The sequence below is a fragment of the Atta cephalotes genome (assembly GCF_000143395.1).
Source record: "Atta cephalotes unplaced genomic scaffold scaffold00003, whole genome shotgun sequence".
NCBI lineage: Eukaryota > Metazoa > Arthropoda > Insecta > Hymenoptera > Formicidae > Atta > Atta cephalotes.
Window position 1 is genome coordinate 2,147,540 of NW_012130067.1, and position 23,659 is coordinate 2,171,198.

At 33.5% G+C, this 23,659-nt stretch overlaps 4 protein-coding genes across 4 annotated transcripts; 2 read left to right on the plus strand and 2 right to left on the minus strand.

Moving 5' to 3' along the window:
* Positions 1-891: 891 nt before the first annotated feature.
* Positions 892-3,751, minus strand: LOC105625282 (CXXC-type zinc finger protein 1-like). Its single transcript, XM_012206623.1, has 6 exons — positions 3,722-3,751; positions 3,377-3,498; positions 3,194-3,284; positions 2,887-3,107; positions 2,219-2,795; positions 892-1,986 (listed from the first exon to the last, which is right to left on the minus strand). The coding sequence occupies exons 1-6, from the start codon at positions 3,749-3,751 to the stop codon at positions 1,471-1,473; spliced, it is 1,557 nt and encodes a 518-aa protein (XP_012062013.1). The 3' UTR covers positions 892-1,470.
* A 1,635-nt stretch (positions 3,752-5,386) lies between these two features.
* LOC105625291 (ER degradation-enhancing alpha-mannosidase-like protein 2) lies at positions 5,387-7,477 on the minus strand. Its single transcript, XM_012206633.1, has one exon. The coding sequence runs from the start codon at positions 7,475-7,477 to the stop codon at positions 5,387-5,389; it is 2,091 nt and encodes a 696-aa protein (XP_012062023.1).
* Positions 7,478-8,261: 784 nt separating this feature from the next.
* Positions 8,262-11,193, plus strand: LOC105625301 (serine/threonine-protein phosphatase 2A regulatory subunit B'' subunit gamma-like). Its single transcript, XM_012206641.1, is given in 7 exon segments — positions 8,262-8,307; positions 9,160-9,287; positions 9,361-9,747; positions 10,171-10,496; positions 10,576-10,788; positions 10,847-11,002; positions 11,082-11,193. Coding segments are annotated over 7 exon segments (1,368 nt in total).
* A 2,357-nt stretch (positions 11,194-13,550) lies between these two features.
* Positions 13,551-20,681, plus strand: LOC105625728 (actin-binding protein anillin). Its single transcript, XM_012207050.1, has 19 exons — positions 13,551-13,568; positions 14,550-14,698; positions 14,783-14,985; positions 15,426-15,610; positions 16,005-16,172; positions 16,388-16,949; positions 17,220-17,512; positions 17,600-17,684; positions 17,762-17,997; positions 18,125-18,244; positions 18,345-18,556; positions 18,656-18,755; positions 18,824-19,064; positions 19,195-19,359; positions 19,458-19,681; positions 19,777-19,935; positions 20,024-20,246; positions 20,338-20,482; positions 20,573-20,681. Exons 1-19 carry the CDS (start codon positions 13,551-13,553, stop codon positions 20,679-20,681), a joined length of 3,597 nt encoding a protein of 1,198 aa, XP_012062440.1.
* Positions 20,682-23,659: the final 2,978 nt, after the last annotated feature.

The window sequence follows — 23,659 nt, forward strand, 5'->3', positions numbered from 1 at the left end:
TAATTTGTTTCCGATACACGCACTTTCAAATTTTGTCTATTACGAACTCGACGATTAATTCCATCGTGGCCTATCCACTGATTGCTTCTCGCAGTCTTTATCGCGAAACAATTAGTTTAAGATTACATGAGTTAGTACGTTTCTATCAATGTGTAGATTAATTCGGTGTAATTTACTTTTTTATTTTTTTCTACAGTTCTAAAAGTTATAAAGAGTAAAGACTACATTAAATCAAGATAAAAAAAACAATTGATAGAAATGGACATTAGAAAGTTAACTTTTATCGCATAATTTGTACGGACATCCGGATATGCATTAGCTTCGTACTGCCATCACATTGACACATTTGTTTAATAATTATTAATTATTGCATCGCATAAGTTTATATTATTATGTTTGTTATATATAGATATATTGTGAGTAAAGCAATGTTAGTTATTGAAAGTGTGTCCTGAGATAGCACACTCTCGGTTCCATAGACGGAGGATGATACTTATTGTCTATTTGATATTTTACGTAAACTTCCAAAATGACGATAACTAATAATAGTTCCAGCGATCGATGACAAAGAGCTCAGCAAATATCGCGTCATTTAACGCGTTTAAGGGGAAGCGATTCGAAACAGGCGGTTCTCCTGAGAGGAATAAAAAATATGTCCTTCTATGCGCGATTATTTTCCGAAGCTAAGCGATAGATCGCTAGTTTGGCGTGTTATTTTGCATCCGCAGAGGCTACGACCTGTGAATAAATGGTTTTTGTTGAAACGATTAATTGTCGGAGTGTGTGAAAAATCCTGACGTCTGCATCTCTATATACTATAATGTAAATAATAACGAATATTGCCGAAAAGAAATATCTGCTTCTCCATCTGTTGCATACCACTTTTTTGGAGATTTCTTCAGTTTTATATTAATTGAGAACGTGGATTATAATATGTTTGAACATCATCTGAGCGTAAGTACGATTACAGAATGAATATTAACAAATATTCTTTTTTTCACATATATTTTCTTCGAAGACATAAACGTGTCATCAGAATGTATTTAGACTTTATGTAAATTTATTTTAAAATGGCAGAACTTAAAGGAACTATTATTCATCTTATGAAATTATCTTAATCTATTTTACATTAACAGGTACATAATATAATATACATATGTATATACGCACATTATATTATAGTACACGTTTACAACTACTGTACCAACTTTCTGTGACTCGTCAATTTTTTGTTCTCAGTCCACGCGATTTATATTTGTTTAGGACTATCGACCGTGCTACGCATAATTCCAAACAAACAATATGTTAAAATAACACTACAGGTCATTTAGCTGCATTCTTTTTTTACATTTTCATCTCTTAATATATATTGAAAAATATATATATTTAAAAAAAGAGGAAATAAAAAAAATGTGATAAGTGCAGCTGAAAGTTACAGGTCTAGTAATGGTTACTTAAGTATAATAAAGATTATTCCATGCGTTGTTCCTTCTGTTGATGTCCACCATATCTTCTTTGTAATTCTTCTTCCATTGCCTGCAGTTGTTCTCTACTCTGTTCCTGCGTCATCTGTTCCATTAGCTCGTGATTATAAGTAGAGTGTAACATCAGAGCTAATACACCGGCTCGCGTCGCCATGTTCGACCGGATCTGCCTCTCTTGCTCCACGAGCTCATCGATCTTCAACCACTGCCTCACTCTCTCCATGTCGATTTCTGCTCGTCGTAATTTCTCCCACATGTAGTGCTTTACGCAGCTCTTTTTAGGCGCGCGACAGAATTCGCCCGTGGCATCGAAGACGTTCGTGACTAATGGACAACCGCATACTTCAGCGTCGCCAATTTTCGGATCCTTACAGTGTTCGGGGCAGAGAACACGCAGCCTTTTGCAGTAAGTCCTGTTTCCAGGATTGTAGAAGTCGCAGAACATCACCTGGCCCTCGATGCGTGTTTTAAAAATCGAGCCGAAGGACGCTTGCGATTCGTACTGCAAATTACAATCTGAATAAGCACTTTGATCTCGAGAAAAAAAAAGAGAAATTCATTCTATAGAATAAACTATAAAACTTATGAACTAAAGTGAGACTCACTAACTAAATGATAAATATACATACAATATTCTAAGTTTCTGTAAATGCTCCCATTTATGAACTCAACTTTAGAACCATTTAGGAACTCGTAAAGCCAAATAATCGACAATTTCCTATAACTTGTAATACCTTATTGAAACATTTTTCCATATGTTTAATGGCGGTTCTTGAATTGACTTCGTGGCCGCACGTTATACAGTACATGCTGCTCTCTGTGTCGTCATTGTCATCCACTTCAGCTTGTGGATCGATGGACGCGTGCTTCGCACGTTCGACAATACGGTCTAATTCGATGTGTCTCTTTTCTAATTCTTGCAATATTCTACGGACATCGTGTTGCTGCTTTCTCACGGTTTCCAGAGCGCGTCTGTTATTTTGCTCCGCGATGCATGTGGTCAACGACCATTCCTGTATTCGCTGCGGCAGCACTTGATAGATTCTACTCGTTGCCAGCTTCAAACCACAATCGTCAGAGCAATACTTGCTACCGGGTCGCGATTGTTTCGTGCATGTGGGTCCATAACAATGGCGCGGTGGTTCCAAATACTCGTTCCTCTCGTTACTCGAATCCCTCTTCCGTCTCTTGGTTAATTTCGTTCCCTTATTGAGACTTTTGGACGGTTTTAGCGGATCACCTACTACACGGCAAGTACGTTGAATACATCTGAGCTTCAGTCGTACCGAAGGTCCGAATTTCTTCAGATGCCTATACGTATAAAATCCAAAAAGATTAATTTTGTAAGAAAAACTGTTTCGTACAAATGATGACTTTGTCAATCAGTCTTTTATTATGTTACCTGCAAGCGTCACATTTGCCACAATTTTCTGTACGTAGACATCCTGTACACTCTCCACAGCGTTTGGAGGATTTTTTTTCTACTTTAGGACCCCATGGCGCGTCATATTCGTATCGATGCCCTCTTTCCTTCTCTTTGTATTTTCTATGTTTCCTGTCATCTTGATCAATCCTACGTGGTTTGTATCGTGTTATCAATGTTGGATCTTCTTCTCTACAGCGCTGAATATAATAATTATTTTACATTAAACTGCCTTTCATTATTATTTTAAAAAATTCGCTTATATAGAAATCATTCATTCACTTACAACACAGAAAAATTGTTTTATATGTTTTGCTTCTTTTTCGGTTATGTTTATGCAATCACCATGGTACCATTCTTCACATGCATCACATCCTCTGAAATAATAAAACATGTAAGATTCATAATCTTGCCTTAAATTAGACAAAAATAATTCTGGACATTGATTTCTCTGAACAATTTTACTCACATCATAAAGCGAGAACTGTCGGAGCTTCTACAAATACAATATGCTTGACCGTCCTGTTTCAATAATGTTGCGATTTTGCTTTTCCTCTCTGGCAGCATAAACTGCTTCGCTATTTCTTCTTTCTGTACATAATACAAATTAAAGATCAATCCAAATATTTTTTTTTAGTAAACAAAGAGGTTAGACGGCATTTCAGTTATAACCAGTTGTTATAAATCAGAAAACTTGTATAAAATAAATAATACTATTATAATTTATTTATATAGCAATGCTTTCGTTTACAAAACTAGCAAAAAATTGTATTTTATTTAATATTCAGCTGCATATACACATTTTAATTCTCACCGACAAACTGTGCTGTCTTTTATCAGCCATGATGAAGTGAATCCGAAATAACACAAGAAAAATAATTTATATCGTTTTTATGATATTAATATTACACACGTTTCACTTATATGTACAATTTATATATAAAGAAAAACGTACATTTCACTGATTATATAAAAAAACAAGCGATCAATCTCATTGCCATGTTGATTAAAAGGTAATGTCGATATATGGCACGGTTGATATTACAGAAGAAATTTTAAAATTTTCAAAATGTAATTAAAATATATTTAAAAAATATAAGGAACAAAAAGTTCTAAGAATAATAAACCTGTTATAGGTCATAATCATATTATAGATTGTCAATTATGATTGCTGATTGTCGGTTCTATTTTAGCCAATGCTGCAGCTAATGTAAGTAGCTTTAAGGTGCATTCACATGTAAGTGTTAGGCATCAAGCAATGGAAGCAGCAATCAATTAGCTGGCGATGCGAGCAAAAATATTTTTTACGTCATTGTAAAAATCACCTCGTTGATTAATTGCTGCTTCTGTTGCTTGAAACTTGATGCACCTTTATGCACCGTTTCAGCATTAAATCTATAGATCTTCTCCTCTTGGGTAGACCTGCATCATGGATAAATATAATATAGAAATTATGTTAGCCGAAAGTTACCTTCGAAGTCGAGATGTTTACTAGACTTTTCTTATATTCGTCGTCAGGATGTACTCAAAGTTTAACATCTTCAAGCCAGCACCTCCTCAGCAAACGAGAAGGGATTGAAATGAATTGGATTCAGATTTTCAGAAATATTGATTGATTTACGAATGTTAAAATGAATGCTTTTCAATTCTGAATACATTTTTATTCATTTATAGGAATTGTATGGAGCATATCTCTATGCTTTTCAATCTAAAAATAATATTAGCTTTTTCTGTGCACAACACACACATTGTGAATACTGTTCAAAATTTTAAATAGGAAATGCAGTTTCAATCTAATTGCATCTAATTGAACCCAATTGAATCTAATTAAATCCAAAAAAAATATTCGCTATTTAAAATATGCATTTGGATAAAAAAAATTTCGATTTATTTTAATTCCATTCTTGTTTGCTGGATTTTTAACGTCAAGCATCCAAATTTATATATAGCTTAAGCTCTAGGTGTTCGTGGATCGTACATTTTTGACATTCTTTGAGGATATTATAAATTTGGCTTGGCGTCGAAGAAATGACAAGATCTAAACTACTTCACAATTATGAAATGTAAAGATTTTATTTTCTCTCATAAAAAGTTAAATGAATTACAAATAATAAAATTTAAACATCGTTAGAACTTTTTGCGAAAGTGTAAAGAAAAAGAATTTATTTATATTATACATATAAAATATCAAATAATAGTATAAAATATTAAATGATTTTTTATTTTTTAAAATTTACGTTTGAAATAAAAAAATAAAATTGCCAGTGTGAAAAGACTGTCATATGCTTGCAATATCTTATATTTGTTAGAAACTATACAACAACAATTATATCACAGGAATATATTCTAAAGTACAACGTACGCGAGTGACACAGGCCCGCGTAGTTTCATTCTCATAACAAAGACGCGCGAATCAAAAATACTTTAAGAATCGCCATAACAGATTCGTATCAAAGACTTCTTTGCGGCGCGTTTCTTTTTAAAAAAATTCTCCTATGATCGACATTCGTTGTAGGAATGGTTGAGTTTGACAGGACAAAATCTGATAATTCTGCCTCGCTGTAACATTGGTCGGATAAAGATTCCCACGTCTGATGTTCTCCAGCATTATTTGTGGTTCGAATCTGGCCTTAACGGGACTCGGTGTGGTGTTCCGTCGTGTCCCATCCTCCGTCGCAAGTCCAGGAGCAGAGTATTGTCTGTTGGACAATATTGGGAGTTCAAAATTATCGGAACCATCGGTACCGTCGCTGTCGTCGGCTTTGTAGATCATCGACGAAGGTGGAAGAACCTGCGTCGTCGACAATCGGATTTCGCTCTGATTCGATTTTTCGGTTTCCTCGTCTCTGACGTTTTCATGTCCGATGGAATCCGACGAATCCGTTGACGAGACGTTTGACGAAACGCTCTCGTTGAAAACATCCTTCTTCTCGTTTACAGAATAATGCCTGATCTCGGAGAGCTTCGTAATCGTGATTGGCAACACGTCTGGATTCTTGCTAGAGACACCCGTTTCAGAATAAAGCTCGTTTGGTGAGGCATTGTCCATCAGTGCATCTCTCATCGGGACGAATCTCCTCAGGATCGACCTCTCTTCCGGGAAGATCCCCTGCGCTGGCCGACAACAATAGAGAGCACCAGGATCGATTGGATGAGCTTCAGTGTTGAAGATATATCCGCCGGCATCCACCACACACTGACCCCATTGAGTGTCGATTATCTCGCCTTCAGAACCAGTATTGTGAATAAAGTTGTCGGTGTCGAAAAGAAGGTATAGGTACTTGGTGGTCTCCGCGAGGAAGAAAGATTCCATTCGGTCTGCTTTACGATGGTCCCGGACGTCATTGATGGTCGCATAACCACATGTAGTTTTCGCGCTGTGTTGCAGACTCCTCAGGATGTCCACTCCTACTTGGATTAAATACGGATCTCTGGTTGCTCTGTAAAGATACATGACAGATTCTATAAGCTCTGGCCTCAATGGATAACCTTCCCTGTTGGTCCCTGCCTCGGCCTGTGGTATATTGTAAAATTCCGGGGTAAATCCAAATTGCTTCCACACACGATGGTAATTGTGTAAGGATTTCATCGCGTCGCCAATCTCGCCAAAGAGACTCAGCACGCCGGGCCAATACGCGTCCAGAGATTGAAAGACTGGTAGAGTCACTTGACCCTTGGTCATGGAGACCCACAGATGCCAGTCTTCTCGTCGAATATATTTCTCTATAGCCTGTTTATGCTCCTGGAATATCGAGGCCAGCAGGGGATCCTGAAAGAGCAGTGTACCCTTTGCCAGGTACTCGAAGTAAGAGTCTATTCCGGCGCCTATACCGGAATCCTGAGCGGTCCAGTGGCCGGTTAGGACGTCTATATGATTACCAACTAGGCCAATGCTGGATTTGTAATAGTGCAGCGCCTTTATAGCATTCATGGCCACCTCCTCGTACAGTGGATCACCGGTCAGTCTGGAGAGAGTGCCAAATTCTAGCAGGAAGGTACCAATGCCAGCGGTGCATGTGATACTGGTCTCACCTTCCGGTACTCCGTACTTGAGATTAACCGTGCCGTATGGCATCCCCGTGGGCGTATCAAACGCGGCGATCAATCTCTTGGCCATGTCCTCGGCAAGGCGTAGCAGCGGGCCGTTGCAGGGCCAGCCGGGTTCCAGCTTGACACCGGCTCTACGTGACAACAGATGAGCGCTCAGCAACCCGCCGACCACTCGGATATTAGTCTCGAACACCGACACGTTGATGTTAGCCTCAAAATTTGTCCTCGTGCCGATCAGCTCGGCTACGCGACGGAACTCGGAGAAGTTACCCATAACCGCGAGAGTGTCCAGAGCATCGATCAAGGTTAGGGAGAAGCTGCCCCATGTGTCGAAGCCATCGCAGCTCAGCGAGCGCAGTTCATCATACGGATAGGCGTGCGTCAAGTAGCCGGAGTAGGCATAATCGAACATGGATCGTACCTCTTCCCGCAGGCTGATCAGATCCTTCTTACTGTATTCCCGAAATCCGCTGACCAGGATCAAGAAGCCGAAGATCGAGCCTACTCTGAAGAGGATCATCGCTGCTGCTTAACCGTCCGTGGCCTCTTATCTGTCATCACTGTGCATCGTCGCGTCTTCGACGACGTCAACAATACGCCGAGTCTCTCGTGATGAGGCTCGAGCGCCCCACGTTCGCCACGTAATCAAAATAATCCCGCCGCTGCTCGCTGTAAACATCGCGTTGGTCGCGTTGTTCCGCGCGACGTCAACCTAACCTAACCTACAAATCTGCACCGCGAGCTTGTCCTGCACGTAGAAGAGCTGTACGCGCGCGCACGATCGCGCGCGATGCAAAATCTGATTCTCGTGTTCCGTTACTCCCGTTTCGATTGCAGGAACGAAAGGAGAACAAACGTGTGATCGTCGAGCACTGTCCGCGACGCTTGAAACCTTCGAAACTCTCCGTTTGCATCCCTTGGTTGACACAGCGTGACATAACCAAAGCGACCGAAAGAGGGTCTGCAAGTATTTTGAACTTGTTAAGAAAATGTACAAAATAGTAGGAAAAAGTCAGAATCATTTATAACTTTAAGAAATTAGGGAGAATAATCTGAGAATAATAACATATTCAAAGTTCAAGTATCATATAATTTCAAAAAGAGGTTAAAGGAGCAAAAGGAGGCTACCAAGCCTAATTTCAAGAACTGTCAAAAGAGACTTCACATTAAAGATAATACGTCAGTTTGATGCAAAGGAAAGAATAACATGAGAATAGCCAAAGAAATAATCTAAATGTAAAGGTGTGCGATAATTCTTTATATAAAAAAAAGGACATACGTTGAAACACGACGTTCGCGAGGACATGGAGCTAGAAATGCTACTGCGGAATCACGCTTCAGCAAAGAAATGTACGTATATGCCTTTGTCTTTTAATAAAAACAGCATTTCTTCTAAAACATATGTGCATCTTTTAATGATGAATTCGGTCACTTGCACTATATTGAATTAATACATATTAAAGACTGATTTATAGAAAGAGAAAGAAGAATTTAATTGAAGAATCTAATGTTTGTATTTATCTCTCTCTCTTTCATAGTCAGACCTTATATTTAAGGCTTCCTTAAATTTATCTTTAGATATTCAGTGGCCAATAAAATAATTCATACAGCATCTGAAGATAAATTTAAGCCTAAATATAAGGGCTGACTATGAATATCGATATAAATGCGATTAATATGCTATAATAAATTTTAATAATGAAATAATACATGCATACTCTTAAATAACATGACAATAATGAATGTTTAATCGACTTTTAGAAATAGGTAGGTTTAAAAATACGTAAGTTGATAGACGAGATGCTCAAAATATCTCAAAAAAGTTTTTAATTTTATAGTTATCTTTTTTATTATACTACAATTAAATTTACATTATATATAATTATATTCTTATGAGAAGAATATAAAAAATAATGTACTTAAGTCTTCTGGACAATAATTTTTATTTTCCTTTTCAAGAACAAGAAAACTATATCTAAAGTTCTATGATCATCTTACCTATCCACACTAAAAGTTAAAATATTTATATGCTTTCACATTTAACTTGTTGATTTCATGTATAGCAAGAATTTAGAAATATAATACTTTTAGAATATAATATATATATATATATATAGCTAGTATAATGCAAATAACCATTATAAATAAAAAAAATACCTTACTTATTTGTTTCAATGAATATCATGAGACATACTATTACAGCTGATGAGAATTCTCAAGAAGATGAAAAAAAGGAAGACGAATACTTTCAGAAGATGTATCAGCAGTGGAAAGGTGTGAAGACTAAAAATGATTGCACTTATAAAGTCATACCAAAATTCTATTTCAAGGTATTATTTGTATCCTGTAGACTTGAACTTTGAAGTATATTTCTGTTATATGTTATAAAAAATACTGTTTTAGTTGCCGAAAGAAGATGAGATTCTGCCACAAAAATTACGTGAGGAAACACGCGCCTTATTCCTACAAAGACGTTCTAGACAATTACTTGATAATCACGAATTGAAAGCACTCTGGGTTTTGTTGGACAAACATCACAGCCCGCCTTTGTCAGGAGACGAGCAATTAATTAATTATGAGGACTTTAAGAAAGTAGGCAAACTGGCAGGAGCAAAGTGCAGTCCGTATTTTACTGCAGTTGTTTTTGCTAAACTACAGCAAGGAGATCTACATGGTAGAATTAGCATAATGGCATTATTCAATTATGTCATGCGAAAAGTTTGGTTACATCAAACAAGGATTGGATTATCTTTATATGATATTACAGGACAGGGTTATCTCAGAGAGTCGGTGAGTCTATAATCTAAAATGTTTTATTATTTGCAGTATACTATATTTTTATTTCAGATAAAGAGAAATGTACTTTTTGATATGAAATTGTTACAAAAAAAAATCAAATTTTCATAGAAAACAGATTTCTACATGAAACATTTCTACAGCGAATATTAAAATAAAATCAAAATATTTCATCCTCAGTTGTAAAAATACATTGAAAAAAGAAATATTAATGATACAATATACGAGTATATGAGATTACAAAGAGAACTAAACTGCTAACTAAAATTGTTACAGATTGAAGCTTTAAATTTTTTCCTGAATAAAGAAAACAGTATTTATTTTTTAATTTTCTAAATATCTCAGATTAGATTTTTATAAGTGAAATCTTAATAAATACATCTTAATAGTACATTCTTTTAATTCACTTATTTTCAGGATTTGGAAAATTATATCTTAGAACTGATACCAACATTGCCACAACTTGAAGGCTTGGAAAAGTCCTTCCATTCGTTTTACGTGTGCACAGCCGTCAGGAAATTCTTGTTTTTCTTAGACCCGCTTCGAACCGGAAGAGTTCGTATTCAGGATATTTTAGCCTGTAGCTTTTTAGACGATCTTCTAGAATTGAGAGACGAGGATTTGCCGAAAGATTTGCAAGAAGCCAATTGGTTCTCTGCGCCTTCAGCCCTTAAAGTTTACGGACAATATCTTAATCTGGACAGAGATCACAATGGAATGTTGAATAAAGAGGAACTCGCTGGGTAATAAATTTCAAAATGTTATGCCATGTAGTGTTATATTAATACATACATGTTAAAAATATAATTGTTTTATTAACAGATATGGCACTGGTACTCTAACCGGTGTTTTTCTCGAACGAGTATTTCAAGAATGTCTCACCTATGAAGGCGAGATGGATTATAAAACGTATTTGGATTTCGTTTTAGCATTAGAGAATCGGCATGAACCTCAAAGTCTTCATTACCTCTTTCGAATTCTCGACATTAACAATCGTGGTTACTTGGATACTTTTTGTCTGAATTATTTTTTAGGGTATTATATTTATATTATAATATAAATTTTTTATATTTATTTTTTCTGAATTACGAAGTGAAAAACGCTAAAATATCATTTTCTAGGCGATACAAGAACAAATGACGATGCATGGTCAAGAGCCTGTTAGTTTTGAAGATGTTAAAGATGAGATATTCGATATGGTGAAGCCAGCAGATCCGTGTAAAATTACGCTGCAGGACTTACTGTCTTGGTAAGGAGATATTAAATATATTATGTGTGTGATGAAAATGCTAACTAAAATTGTAACTAAAATGTTCTAATTGCAAAAGCGGACAAGGGGACACGATGGTCAGTATCCTGATCGAATTCCACGGCTTTTGGGCATACGAAAATCGCGAAGCTATGGCGGCTGATACTGGGGATGAGTCGTCCCATGTATGACGAAGCACTTCCCATCCAAGAGTACGAGATAAATGTCCCGAGATAAATAATGCACGACTGGACATTAACACTTAATGTGTTTAACACGATATTGTGATGATACGCATTTTGTAGTAACAAAATTTTTATACTTTTTATTATGTGCCAGAACATGGCAATCATCGTCACATGTATAACATTTTAGAATTAATATATTCTATATTTATTTTTAAAATATTTCTTAATTAATTTCTAAACAAAACAAAAAATCGCTCACTTTTTTGCTTAGCAATATATAGAAATATTTGAAACGACAACAATTACGAACAAAATTATAAGGATGACATGCTTAAAGTATATATATTTTTTTACAATATGATTAACATCTTGAGTTCATAGCGTCTTTTTCAAAATTCATCACAAAATCTAAATCGTATGTAGAAATAATTTAACATACTAATGATACATAATAATGATACATACAGTCGCTCATAGTAAACTACGTCAAGAGACCAAAACAGATAGACTGATCTTTATATTTCATCTTTGTGCGGATGGTCTTGTTAAGTATCTTCAAAAAAAATCTCAAAACTTTCGTCATCAAACAATAAAATAAAATTGATAGAAGATTCATCATTAATCAGTGAAAATCGTGAGAATAATACATCTAAATTGAAATAGTCTTCTATCGTCACGAATAAATATCCACATTTCAATCTGACTAAAATTTTTTTGGCTTCGAGAAATTTCGAAAGAAATTTCTATGGACCAATCACGTGATTTTAAATCGTGTTAGGGTGCTCTTTTATTTGTTTCTGCCGTACAACAATAAAGGACAGAGAGATTCTCGGATCTCTTTATCTTGTAGCTAATCAGACTTGCTAATAAAAAACGCACAAATGAAATAGCGACCTTAGACAGAGTCAGTGGAATCACACAGTCGTATCAGTAGCGTATTATTAAATTGAAGTAATCTATTTAAAGAGCCCTAGCCTAAGAATCGGAGAATAAGAACAAATTAATATTTTCTCTTTAAAAAAAAAAAAATTTAGAGCTTTAGCTTTCCATGAAAGTTTCAATTAGCATTCTCTCCAGAAGTATATGCATCCTTCGCGTACTTTTTCTCAATCCATCATTTTATTCCCTGAAAAAAAGTTTGGAGCATGAAACATATTTTCAATATTTTATTATTTCGACATTTGCAAAAATTCAATTAACGACTTTGCGTCTGCCTACAACAAATTCATTTTTTTCTTTCCAAAATGGCTTTATTATTTATCAAAGAGCGTTGTGTATTTTATTAAAAAAAATATGTTATTTAAAAAAAATATGTTATTATACAACATCGAAAAAAAACAATAAAACAAAATAACAAATTTCTTTGTTAATTGAATTAAATCGTTAACCGTTTACAGATTGAAACGTGTAATTTCTACTTTAATTTCTCTTTAAAAATTTTCTTTTTTATTTACATGAAAATAAAAAGATTTTAATTACTTTGTTAATGGGCGGGGAGAAATTCGTGGCTACGTCACTGTGACGCAGCGTCTATCGCGTCTTTTTCGCGTCTCTCTTCACATCGTTCGCAACAGTTCACGATAGTGTACAGTATGGAGTCTGGATCAGCTTGAGTTTGGCTTCGACATTCGTAATTCGATCTCGACTCACACGAAACAAGCAAGGTTTGTTATCGTTACACCAGCTTCAAAGATAATCGCTTCTTGATAATCACATCTAATATTTAGTCCATTCTGCAGTCAGCCTTTCATATCCCTGATAAAAAAAAGTTGATAGAGGACGATAGAAAAAAATCCTATTGTTTTGAATATGGAATCTGATTCATGAATTCATTAATTTGAATCAGATCTTACACAATTGTTTGCGAATCTTCGTTTCTGTCATCTGTTTGCGAAGTGAAAGGCCGCGTTTGGCGCGCATTTTTCGATGCATCGATTTTACGCGTTTGCGTGATATCAGCCGCAAGCCCGCGAGAGAACGGGTTGGAGGAATCAGCGAGTAAACTGTCATTCCGCCCACTCCTCTATACTCCATTGCTCCCCTACGATTCCCTACTCCCTGTAGTCTGTTGTAATCCCTATAACCCCCACGTCGTAGCCGCGCACTTCCCCTTTCCTCACCGCGTCGCCTTCCTCCACGCCAAGCTCCCCACTCCTCGTAGTTTCTCGTCAGTATGGCGCCCGTGTTTAAATTCAACGGTTGGAAATAAAGGCTACTCCCGTTGTGTTGCAGAGCGTAAAGATCGTTCCGATCTTCGGTGTCTTTTTAAAAATTTTCACATCGGCGGTGGCGATTGCATAACAAAATTTCAAGCGAGAATCGACAAGCTTTGGACACATAATCACGCCAATCCAGAAACAATGGAGCCCTTCGTCCAGGTGAGGATCTTGCCTTTTTATTTGTCTTCTTGTTAAGATAGATACCTCACGATAGGAGGAATACTAGCACCTACCGTGACGTAGTTATGATTGTATTTCACGGATTGTATTTCACGATTTATACTTGTATGTAAATTCTCTTTTATTGCTCATTATTTATTAATTAATGAAAATTTTTACGTATTTTTGAGAGGCATGACTATGATGACCATATGTCCTTTAACTGTTCTTTAAATTTATTTGTTTGTTCATAACTCAATTTTTCTTATTTCTAATTTTGTCCTTTATCGTCCTTCATTTTGACATTATGGAAAATTCTTTTCTAAGTGTGAGAAAATTCAACTTAAAGTTGAAACATTTAAAGCTTGCATTTACATGAAATGCAATTTTGAAATAAATTATTTATAAATTTATGATTTTTTTTTTTAAATAATGATGTAATTTAAAAACATACATTCGTCAAAAAAGAATCATTAAAAGCCTTCTTTAATATTGTTTTATTAAAAAAAATATACATATAATACATATAATACATAAATATAATATAATAAAAATATGTTATAAGTGTATAATATATAAGTACAATTTGTTTTTGTTAATTATATTTCTTAATTTTTTAAATTAAATTTATTCAAACTAATTTTTATTTTGAATCTGAATTTTATCATTTCAGATTAATTTGTTCCAATACAGTCGAATTGATTATATTGTGCAATACAATTTTTATAGCAGGTTCTTGACAGTCACAAACTAGTACATATGAAAACATGTAGGAACAAAGCCCTAAAATTTTCGGATTTGTTCTTTATTTTTTTAAGAAAATATGTTCATTGTAGGCATGATATTAATCATTGAGATTACTATTGTTATTATTAAATCTATAATATGTAAATGTTCTGGCTGTAGATTATGATATAAATGTAATATAAATTATTTTTTTGTGATATTACAATCTAACATATATTGATTATTGACAAATAGCGTATGTTGGAACGAGCTAAAGCCAGGAGAGAGAAACTGGATGAAAAGTTGTCAAATGCAGGACATAATGTTAAAAAAAGGCGGAGCCCTTTGAAAAATGCTTTGTTAGAACAAACTACAGGTAATATTTCCAGGATTTATTTTATAGCGTTTATATATGAAATTTTAATAGTTAAAAATATATTTGAAATAAATTAAAATAAAATCTGTAGCTGTTAGCTTTTTGTTAAAAGAAATATCTTATCTTTAGCAGTAACAAATGAAAATTCAGCTAAATCACCAATCCAAGCAGTTGCAGTTAGTGCACTTTCTCCTACCAAATCTCCTATAAGGAATATCACTTCACCAAATAATGAACAAGAAAACAAGGAGAATAGTGATTTTCAAATTCATAATATGCGATCCAAGTTACACAGACTTGGAAAATTATATTCTGGTAAGCAACATTTCAAAATAAGGTTGTACTGAACTTCAAATTAAAATCCTCTTTTGCATGAATAGTATAAGCTTAAATATATTTTGAATCTCTCCATTCGGTTACTCCCACACAATTCATACAGAGCACTCCCACACAAGCTGTTTCAAAACTTGTTTCTAATACTTGTATATGTTTATGTCTGAATGTATACAACATATATAATCATGCTTTTTCGTTCTATTTTAAACTTTTTTGAAGAATTATTTTACAATTTACATTAAAAAATTTTGTTATATTAAATTTTTTTATACGTCTAATATAATATAAAAATTTTTTTAAAAAATTTATTTGACGTTTATATAAATTAATGTTTATTGATATTTGTATAGATAAATTAATTATTTTTAATATTTATATTTATGGATAACAAAAAAAATTAATATTTTTTCCTTTGATAGATGATAACAATCACGAATTAAGTTCACCTATACATCGAACAGAAGAAAAATTCACTGCAGAAGAAAGTAGCGACGATGGTAAACCAGTTAAGAGAGGTGCTAGACTTGATAGATTAGCAGCTTTAGCTTCAACAATTAATAATTGGGAGGATGATTTATCTCATCCAACTATAACTAGTTCCAAGGTATTTTGTAATACTTGGGTTACAAGTTTTTCTTTTTCTTCTTACATTATGTACTCTGGGTTATGTTACATCTCTCTCATATGCTTGTGGTGCACACGCTGATTATTCCATTGCCACGAGCATATGGGATATACAATTTTAATTTGGTTTCGAATGATGGATTTTCTATGATATTTTTGTGGAATATTTTTGTGGACAAGGATACTTTGGGAGGTTGCCGGCCTTTTCCGAGAGGAGATTTACACGAGCGTAAATATCTTCCTATCAGGATCGAACTTGAGATCTTTGGCATGATAAATCAGTGCACTCACGCTCATAAATTTTTTTATTTTAATAAAATGATGTATTAAGTAATCTGCATATCTTGTATTATAATATACAAATTATTTTATAGATTAAACCTGGAAATAGTAAAGCAGAAAAAATACAAGCAAAGTTTAACGACCAAGTTAAAAATGGATTGGAGTCACAACCAAGCACAAGTGAAAGTAACAAATGGAAGAGCAAAGATTCAAGTCCTATCAAACAATTCAAATGGGATAAAAATGTATTAGAAAACTTGGTAAAAAACATATTATAATTTTATTCTTAAAAATGAAAGACTAAAGCTTCGTAAAAATTTCTATATTTATATACATATTTATATACATATTTGTATTAAATATGTAAAGTGTTTAAATTAAATTTTTTATATTTTCATTCTCTACTGTTTTTATATCTTTGAAAGAAGAGAAGTAATGATTGAACGATCACATTTGGAGTTAAAAATATTTACAGGAGGCTCAAGGCTTTAGTCGTACAAAAAGCAATTCTCGTCTTGTGTATGACTATAAGCATTGTTCCCAGAAATCAAACGTTATCACAAGTTTATCACCTAATAAGAGCTCTGCTTACCAGCAGGCAGAGAAGAAACAAATTTTGCCTATTAAGTCTGACGATTCACCAAGAGGCAAGAAAACCGAAAGTGATGCCAATGTGATTGCAAGTCCAGTTAACTCTTCTAGAAGCAACGATAGTAAAGTTTCTAATACTCCTGAAAATATTAAAAATGCGAATACTACTAGCAGTTCTCGATTACCGTCGAGAACAGGATTTAACGGTTCGCCAAAAACTTTGGTCCAACCATCAGGTTCGGTGTTGAGTAAAGCATCGATATTTGAAGCTAAGAACACAGAGACGAAGGCGAAAGATCCCGCTCAAATGTCGCTTGCCGAAAGAATGGCGTTTTTCGAACGAAATAAGGGAGAAGCATTAATACCTAAGGCACCGCTTACAATGTCGATACCGCCTAAGAAGTTACAAGAAAAAGATAAGCAAGGATCTAATACGGGTATATATAGTTTTTAATTGTAAAAATATTTGCCCTCATTTATAGAGATTTACAATATCTAACAATAATAATAATAATTATATATAATAATCAGGATTTTTATATTTCTTTAATTTTCAGAAAAAATAGTATTTGGATTAAATTTTACATAACAACTTATTAATTTTCCTTTAAAATGACTTATTATTTTTTTAAATTCTGCCCATACACTTCCAGTATTTACCTAAACTCAGTATTTCATAATAGGGACTTTTCCTCTAATAATATTTCATTCTTTAGATTCATCTTCAATGAACAATCGAAACGTCGATATTCCAAGCAGAACAGTTCTGGAGCAACGTGCGATATTTGAACAAGGCAACAAAGTAGAAGAAATGGAAAATCGCATCTTACAAGCTACTTTTGTTGAGAGACAGCGTGAATTAGGAATGTTACGTTCCCGGTTTAATACTAATAAGGAGGTAGCTCGTGCCGCCGCTGGCTCTTGCATTCGAACGAGCGAAAGTAGCGAAGGCAAATCATCGTCGCCAAAGAATTCGCCTGTTTGTCCAGTGAAGCCAACTCCTGCCCCGGTAAGATTAAGTTATTTTATGCGTAAAAGAGTAGCACAAAATTTTTACTGTGTGATACGAATTGTATATTTTATTTATTAAATATAGGATCAGATTGTTCAGCCGCCGCCGCCACCACCATTACCAGAAATTATATCATATCATTCTAAATCTTCTCCAGTAAAAAGGCAAGGTATATAAAAAGAACATTTTTCTTTCATTGCGCTTTTTCTGTTATAATATTTACCATTATGAGTTGTTTCTTTTTAGTTGTTGGAAGCCCACCCAAAGTTCAACATTTAAATGCAACATCCGACATTAAACGTATCCGCGTGTGTCCACCAAAACCAGGATCTCTGTATCCTAATCTGTCGGAAATAGAAATTACTGAAAGCGAAAGTGACTCGGAATATACTGTCGATAGTACCGAACCTGTAACAGCTACTTTCGACGAGAAAACAGAAACGGAAACTGAGACGGAAACTGAAGCCGATTATTATATCCAAGTAATATAAAAATAAATAATAAAAATTAAAAAATTTTTACATTTAATATATTAAAAACAAAAGCAAAAATCTTTTTACATTAATATATGTGAAAAGAAATATTTTATTCTTCTTCACTTCTTTACAGCATGATGAAACTGATCAAGAAAGTGATAAGGAAAGCGTACAAAATTCATCTTTTGGGCGTATGAGTTTTGGACGCAGTATTTTGCACGAGTTCGATGAACGTTCGTTGTTTAACAAAAAGGTACAAAAAGATTTAATCTTAACGTAATACATATTATTAAATACATATTATTAAATACACATCAGATATACTTATGTGTTTTTTAATATTACAATTACAGAGATGCATAGAACCGGATCCTGATAGTATTACGTCAGACATTTCAGTATTGGATGAAATGGATCAATATTTGGATGAATGTCTTGATGAAGATATTTATCCAAATATTGATCCAATTCATCGAGAATTAAATGACGTGAAGGAGGAAGGTCCTACACCTCCTAAAATAAATAAAGGCGGTGAAAGTCCATCGATGGGGTGTAATAGTTACAAGTACAGTCATTCATACACGATTTTTATCGAAAATATGTTTCTTGCTTCTTCATTTATTTTTTAAAAATTGTTTAAATAAAACTATTCTTAATTTCACAGATATCGTTCGCCTTTAAAAGATTCGGATAAACTAGAAGATGGAGACAAGCGCGTACCATTAGTACGCACGGTTAGTGCGTATAGACGACAACAATCTCAAGTAAGTTGTTCAATATCATAATTGATGAGACAAAGAATAATAACATGATTATTATTACTGAATTTCAGTTGGCTAAAATTAATTCAGCAAGACACGAAACAGGATCAGATTCAGTTTTTGATACAGAGAAACGCGAAGATGAGTCCATATTGGTGCAAATGAAAGTGAAAAAGTTATTGGATGAAGTTGTTGTAACACAACAGAAAAAGATAGAAGAAGCTAGCAAAGCTCTGAATTTGTGTCATTCTACTGTCGAATTTAACGGTTCTAGTGAGCACGTCGGAGGCGAATGGGCTCTGCTTGTCGCTAGTAAATTTTTATTTTTATATGATATGAGTTTTTTACATATAAATTAGATAATAATAAAATTGAATATTAATTTTAATGCATATAAAGTTTAAATATTGTTAAATGTGAAAAATGTCTATTTTTTATTTAGCTCACAAACGCCAAGCTGCATTGAATGAAGTACAGAGATTGAAACGAGAAGGCACTTTAAGACCTGTTAAGGCAGGCTCGCCAGAAGTGCAGGGGAGTGGATCATTAACTATTTCTGCTATTACATTACCGCTCAAGCAAGAATATTTCCGAAATATGGGCATGAGTAAGTTACAATAGAGTCAAGTTTTACGTTATTTTTTTTATATAAAACGGAACTATTGAAATAAGTATTAAATATAATAATCTTGCAATTTGTTGCAGATACATATCTTCATTGTGTCTGCTTGATGTATTATTTAGGGGAAGTTTTCGCTACTCAAGCAGCAACTGCTGAACCAGGCGATTCGTGCATCCGTTTTACTTCAATGTTGAAACTTGATAATTTGCACAGTGATTTCAAGATTCTTGTTGAAGTATATACCTTTCAGACGCAACCAAAATATTTGCCACATGAAAAAAAATATCATATCAGTCATACTGTAAAAGTAAGTCTCAAAGCAAGATCCTTCCTTGCTTTTCTCTTTATAAAATATATTATAAATACAAGAACGGTTTGATTTAATGTGGAATCCATTTGTAGGCGGTCAATAAGACACCAAAGAAAAAGAATCAGTTTATAATGCCAGAAATACAAAGTCCAGCAGGTCCAAATGTAATCAGATCACCGGCTTTTGAATTGTCGGGGACAACATCCCTCACCCTCGATGATATAAATCGTGACCAACTTACTTTGCTCGGCGTACGTGTATTAATTCTCCAGTATAATCAAGATTCATAATGTCAGTATGTGTCTATTCTTCGCATACTTAATGTTCCTTTCCGTTCAGATCTCGTCACATTCTCCACTAGAAGGATATCTGCGAATGCGTATATCGCGTAAACTCTCGGTGTCAGTGGAGCATCGTGGATTTTTGACGCTCTTTGAAGAGATTACAAATTTGGGTGCTTGGCGTCGAAGATGGTGTTGGCTTAAAGATGCTAAGCTTTATTATTGGGTACATCCTGAGGACGAACACAAAAAAAGTCCAGTAGGACATCTCGATTTGGAGGGTAACTTTCGCCTAACATAATTTCTGCATTATATCTATATTAATTTAATTTTTGATTTAATATTATTGCTTTAATTTTTGTGATATTGCAGATGTTATTACAAAGCACGTACAATTTATAAATCGAGAAAAATATGCTCGTCCTTACACATTTCTACTCGAGATATCGAGACCTGTACAACCTGGAGATACTAATACTCTCATTATGAAGACAGATGGAAAGGAAACCATAATTGAGTATGTATAGTTATCTTCTAATTCTATTGCAATACAAAAATATGCTCTTGAATTAGAATATAATTTTTTTTTAATCCTGTGCCTTCATAGGCATTTTTTATTAGCTGATACGAGAGAAAAAGGATTGGAATGGATGTCTAAATTGAATAAAACTCTAAGTTTAATTAGAGCTTGGGGAAGTTCAATTTACAAAGCTTAAATCAAGGTTAAACTTTAATTTCGAGCAACGTATTCATGTACGTATAGATCGATTTTTGATAGCAGACATGCATATGCATTCATATATGATGCATCACTCATCGAAACGTAGAATAAAATATAACTTTGTTTATAATACTTGTTTATAATACTTTACAAGAAAAAGAAAAATATATAAAGAAAGTAGCGAATATATACTACTTTTGGTCGCTTAAAAATTTTCATGTATGGTATTATTTGTGCTGCAAATAACTAATTGTTTTAATATAAATATTCGAATAAATCGATTTGATTTTTAATCGTGGACACATAATCTATACAAGGTTTCATTAAACTTTATAATAATTATTTTATTAAAAATCAGAACTTCAAAGCAAGCTTTCATGAAGTCTATCCATTTAATACTGAAGCATTTAATGTATATATACATGAGTATTGTGTATTAAATTTTCAGTGCATTTTCTCATATCTTTTGAAACTATGTAAAATTTATTTACATTTAACGACAAAAAGATCTTTTATTGCACTGGAAAGACTTTCAGCTTTATTGTAATCGTATTTCAGTATTATTCAATCGTATAGTTGCATAATTACATCTGCAACACGACGATTAACTTCTTGAACACTTGATCACGTATGTTTACCAAATAGCTATATAAATTTCAACATTCGACATTATTTCGATATAATACACATTAAAGAAATTGTACATAGGCTAATCATAGGAAATTAATTATTAATATTTACTGATGTAATTAAAAAATATTTATGTATGTAAAATTACTTATATACGAGCTTATATATTAATATAGTATATACTAACAATATTATTATATTAGCAAATATATATGTATTAATTAGCAATAATATAATACTAATGTATACAATCTGACTAATAATTATTATTACATCGAACTTAATACGCTGATATTTTTTTTAATGTGAGTTACTCTGAGTATGCATATTACAACTAACATTCTCCATCTTTTTGTAATGAATTAAATATATTTTTTTATACCGTAAAAATCTATTCTTATTCTTATCCTAAAATTCGTTGTAAACGGTCTGTATTTTCAAAGAGAAATCTGAGAATGATCTTTTTTGTGTATCAAATTCCGGCTTTTTTCGTATATCAAATCTTGACCTTTTTTGTATACCAAACCTCGTAAGGTAATGATCACGTTTTTATGATTCTTTTCCATGTCATTACGTGAGTTAGACAAAGATAATCAGAATCAAAATTGTTTATTCGTCCTTGTCTAACCATGTAATAGTATGGAGAGAATCACAAAAAAAAACATAATTAAACTCTACGAGGTTTGATACACGAAAAAGATCGGGATGTCTCAGGTTTCTCTCTGATATTTCATTTTTCATATACCATAATTTATATACTTTCTCTGTTACATAAAATAAAAAAAATATATTTAATTCAGTATATTTAATTAGAAAAAACAAACTATTCTTTTTTATTCGTAATACCGAATCAAATTATGAAAAAAAGCTTTGTAGAACAAAGTTTATATAGAAAAAGTATCGATGGACCAGTTTTATAATACTACTCCCTCAGTATTTTCTATATGAAAACCTTATATCTACAAAGCTTTTATAGCATTATACAGAATGGAAAAGATTTTATTCTTCTTACGTTAGGCCTCTGGCTTGTGTTACACTTCTCTCGCTTATGATGCACACGCTGATTATTTTTCAATTGCCACAAGCATGGGACTTACAGTTTTAATGCCGGTTACGGCGGATTTTTCGAAAGATGTTTCTGTGAGTAAAGATAGGGAAGTTGTCAGCCTTTTCCAAGAGGAGACAGGAGCATAAATATTTTGGAACTCTTCTACTGGAATCGAACCCGGGATCTGGCATGGTAGACCAGAGCGCTGTCTGCCACACTTAGCAATAATATTATTAATACTAATAATTATATACAATCTGATTAATATAATTGCTAATCGAACTTGATACGCTTGAGATTTTTTTAACGTAAGTATTAACTAATATTCTCTACTTTTTTGTAATGAATTAAATGTATTTTTTTATATTATAAAAATTTATTCTTGTCATCTTAAAATTCGTTATAAAAGATCTGTATTTTGCATCGAATTTCTGAGTAAAATTTATATGTTTAATAAAATAATATGTTTAATAAACGATATATGGTATAAAATAATATAAAATAATATAAAATAATATAAAATATGATATAAAAGTAAATATAAATATAAATATAAATCATAAATATAAATTTCTATCTTGAAATTTGGATGCGAACTACAGATTGGTAAAAGGCTTAATTGCATAGAAAACACGCGACATGGTACAGTCACAGGAAGGTTTCAGTATGTATACAAGTTTATTTGAACAAATTGTTTTCTGTTATAGATATAATATACATATATAGATTACGTGTATAAAAAAGAAAGAGGTTGCCAAGGAGAAACCGCGGATATCGCGATGTCTCAATGAGTGCTGCATTGTCGCCTCACTATAAAGATAGAATTGTAAACAGAGGACGTCTCTCGTTCAAAATGTTTACTAGCAGTTTCGAAAAACTGTATAATACATGTTGCAAGTAAGCACGTGTTTCACTTGTGGAAGGCTTCAATGCGTTTTGTAAGTCATGATGTTATGCGATATTCGTGAATATTTTTTTACGTTAATTGTAAGAAAAAATCGAAGAGAAAAAGAAATATTGAGCGAATTTTAATAATTTTGCTAATTCTACTTGTAATTTTATCTATACTATTTGCCGACGTGCTGCACTATTCAAAGAATTACTTTTGATTTTGGAGCGAAGACGATACAAAAGTGTTAATAAATTAGCATAAATTGCGCGATCATTGTCGATTTTAAGAATTGCATCTCTCTCGCTTTATAAAATACCACAATTGATATCACGAAACGCATCGAAAGCGAATCGGTCAGAGAAGAACGATCGCGCGGAAGATCGATTCTCTAACTAGCGACTGA

Excerpts from the sequence above, each read along its gene's own strand:
- LOC105625282 (XM_012206623.1), bottom strand. The coding sequence starts at position 3,751 with ATGGCTGATAAAAGACAGCACAGTTTGTCG. Across the intron at positions 3,285-3,376 it reads GACAGTTCTCGCTTTATGAT|AGGATGTGATGCATGTGAAG; the intron begins GTGAGTAAAATT and ends TTATTATTTCAG. Across the intron at positions 1,987-2,218 it reads TGGAAAAATGTTTCAATAAG|TACGAATCGCAAGCGTCCTT; the intron begins GTATTACAAGTT and ends TGTAATTTGCAG.
- LOC105625291 (XM_012206633.1), bottom strand. The coding sequence starts at position 7,477 with ATGATCCTCTTCAGAGTAGGCTCGATCTTCGGCTTCTTGATCCTGGTC.
- LOC105625728 (XM_012207050.1), top strand. Across the intron at positions 18,756-18,823 it reads ATAGACGACAACAATCTCAA|TTGGCTAAAATTAATTCAGC; the intron begins GTAAGTTGTTCA and ends ACTGAATTTCAG. Across the intron at positions 19,360-19,457 it reads TTTCCGAAATATGGGCATGA|ATACATATCTTCATTGTGTC; the intron begins GTAAGTTACAAT and ends AATTTGTTGCAG.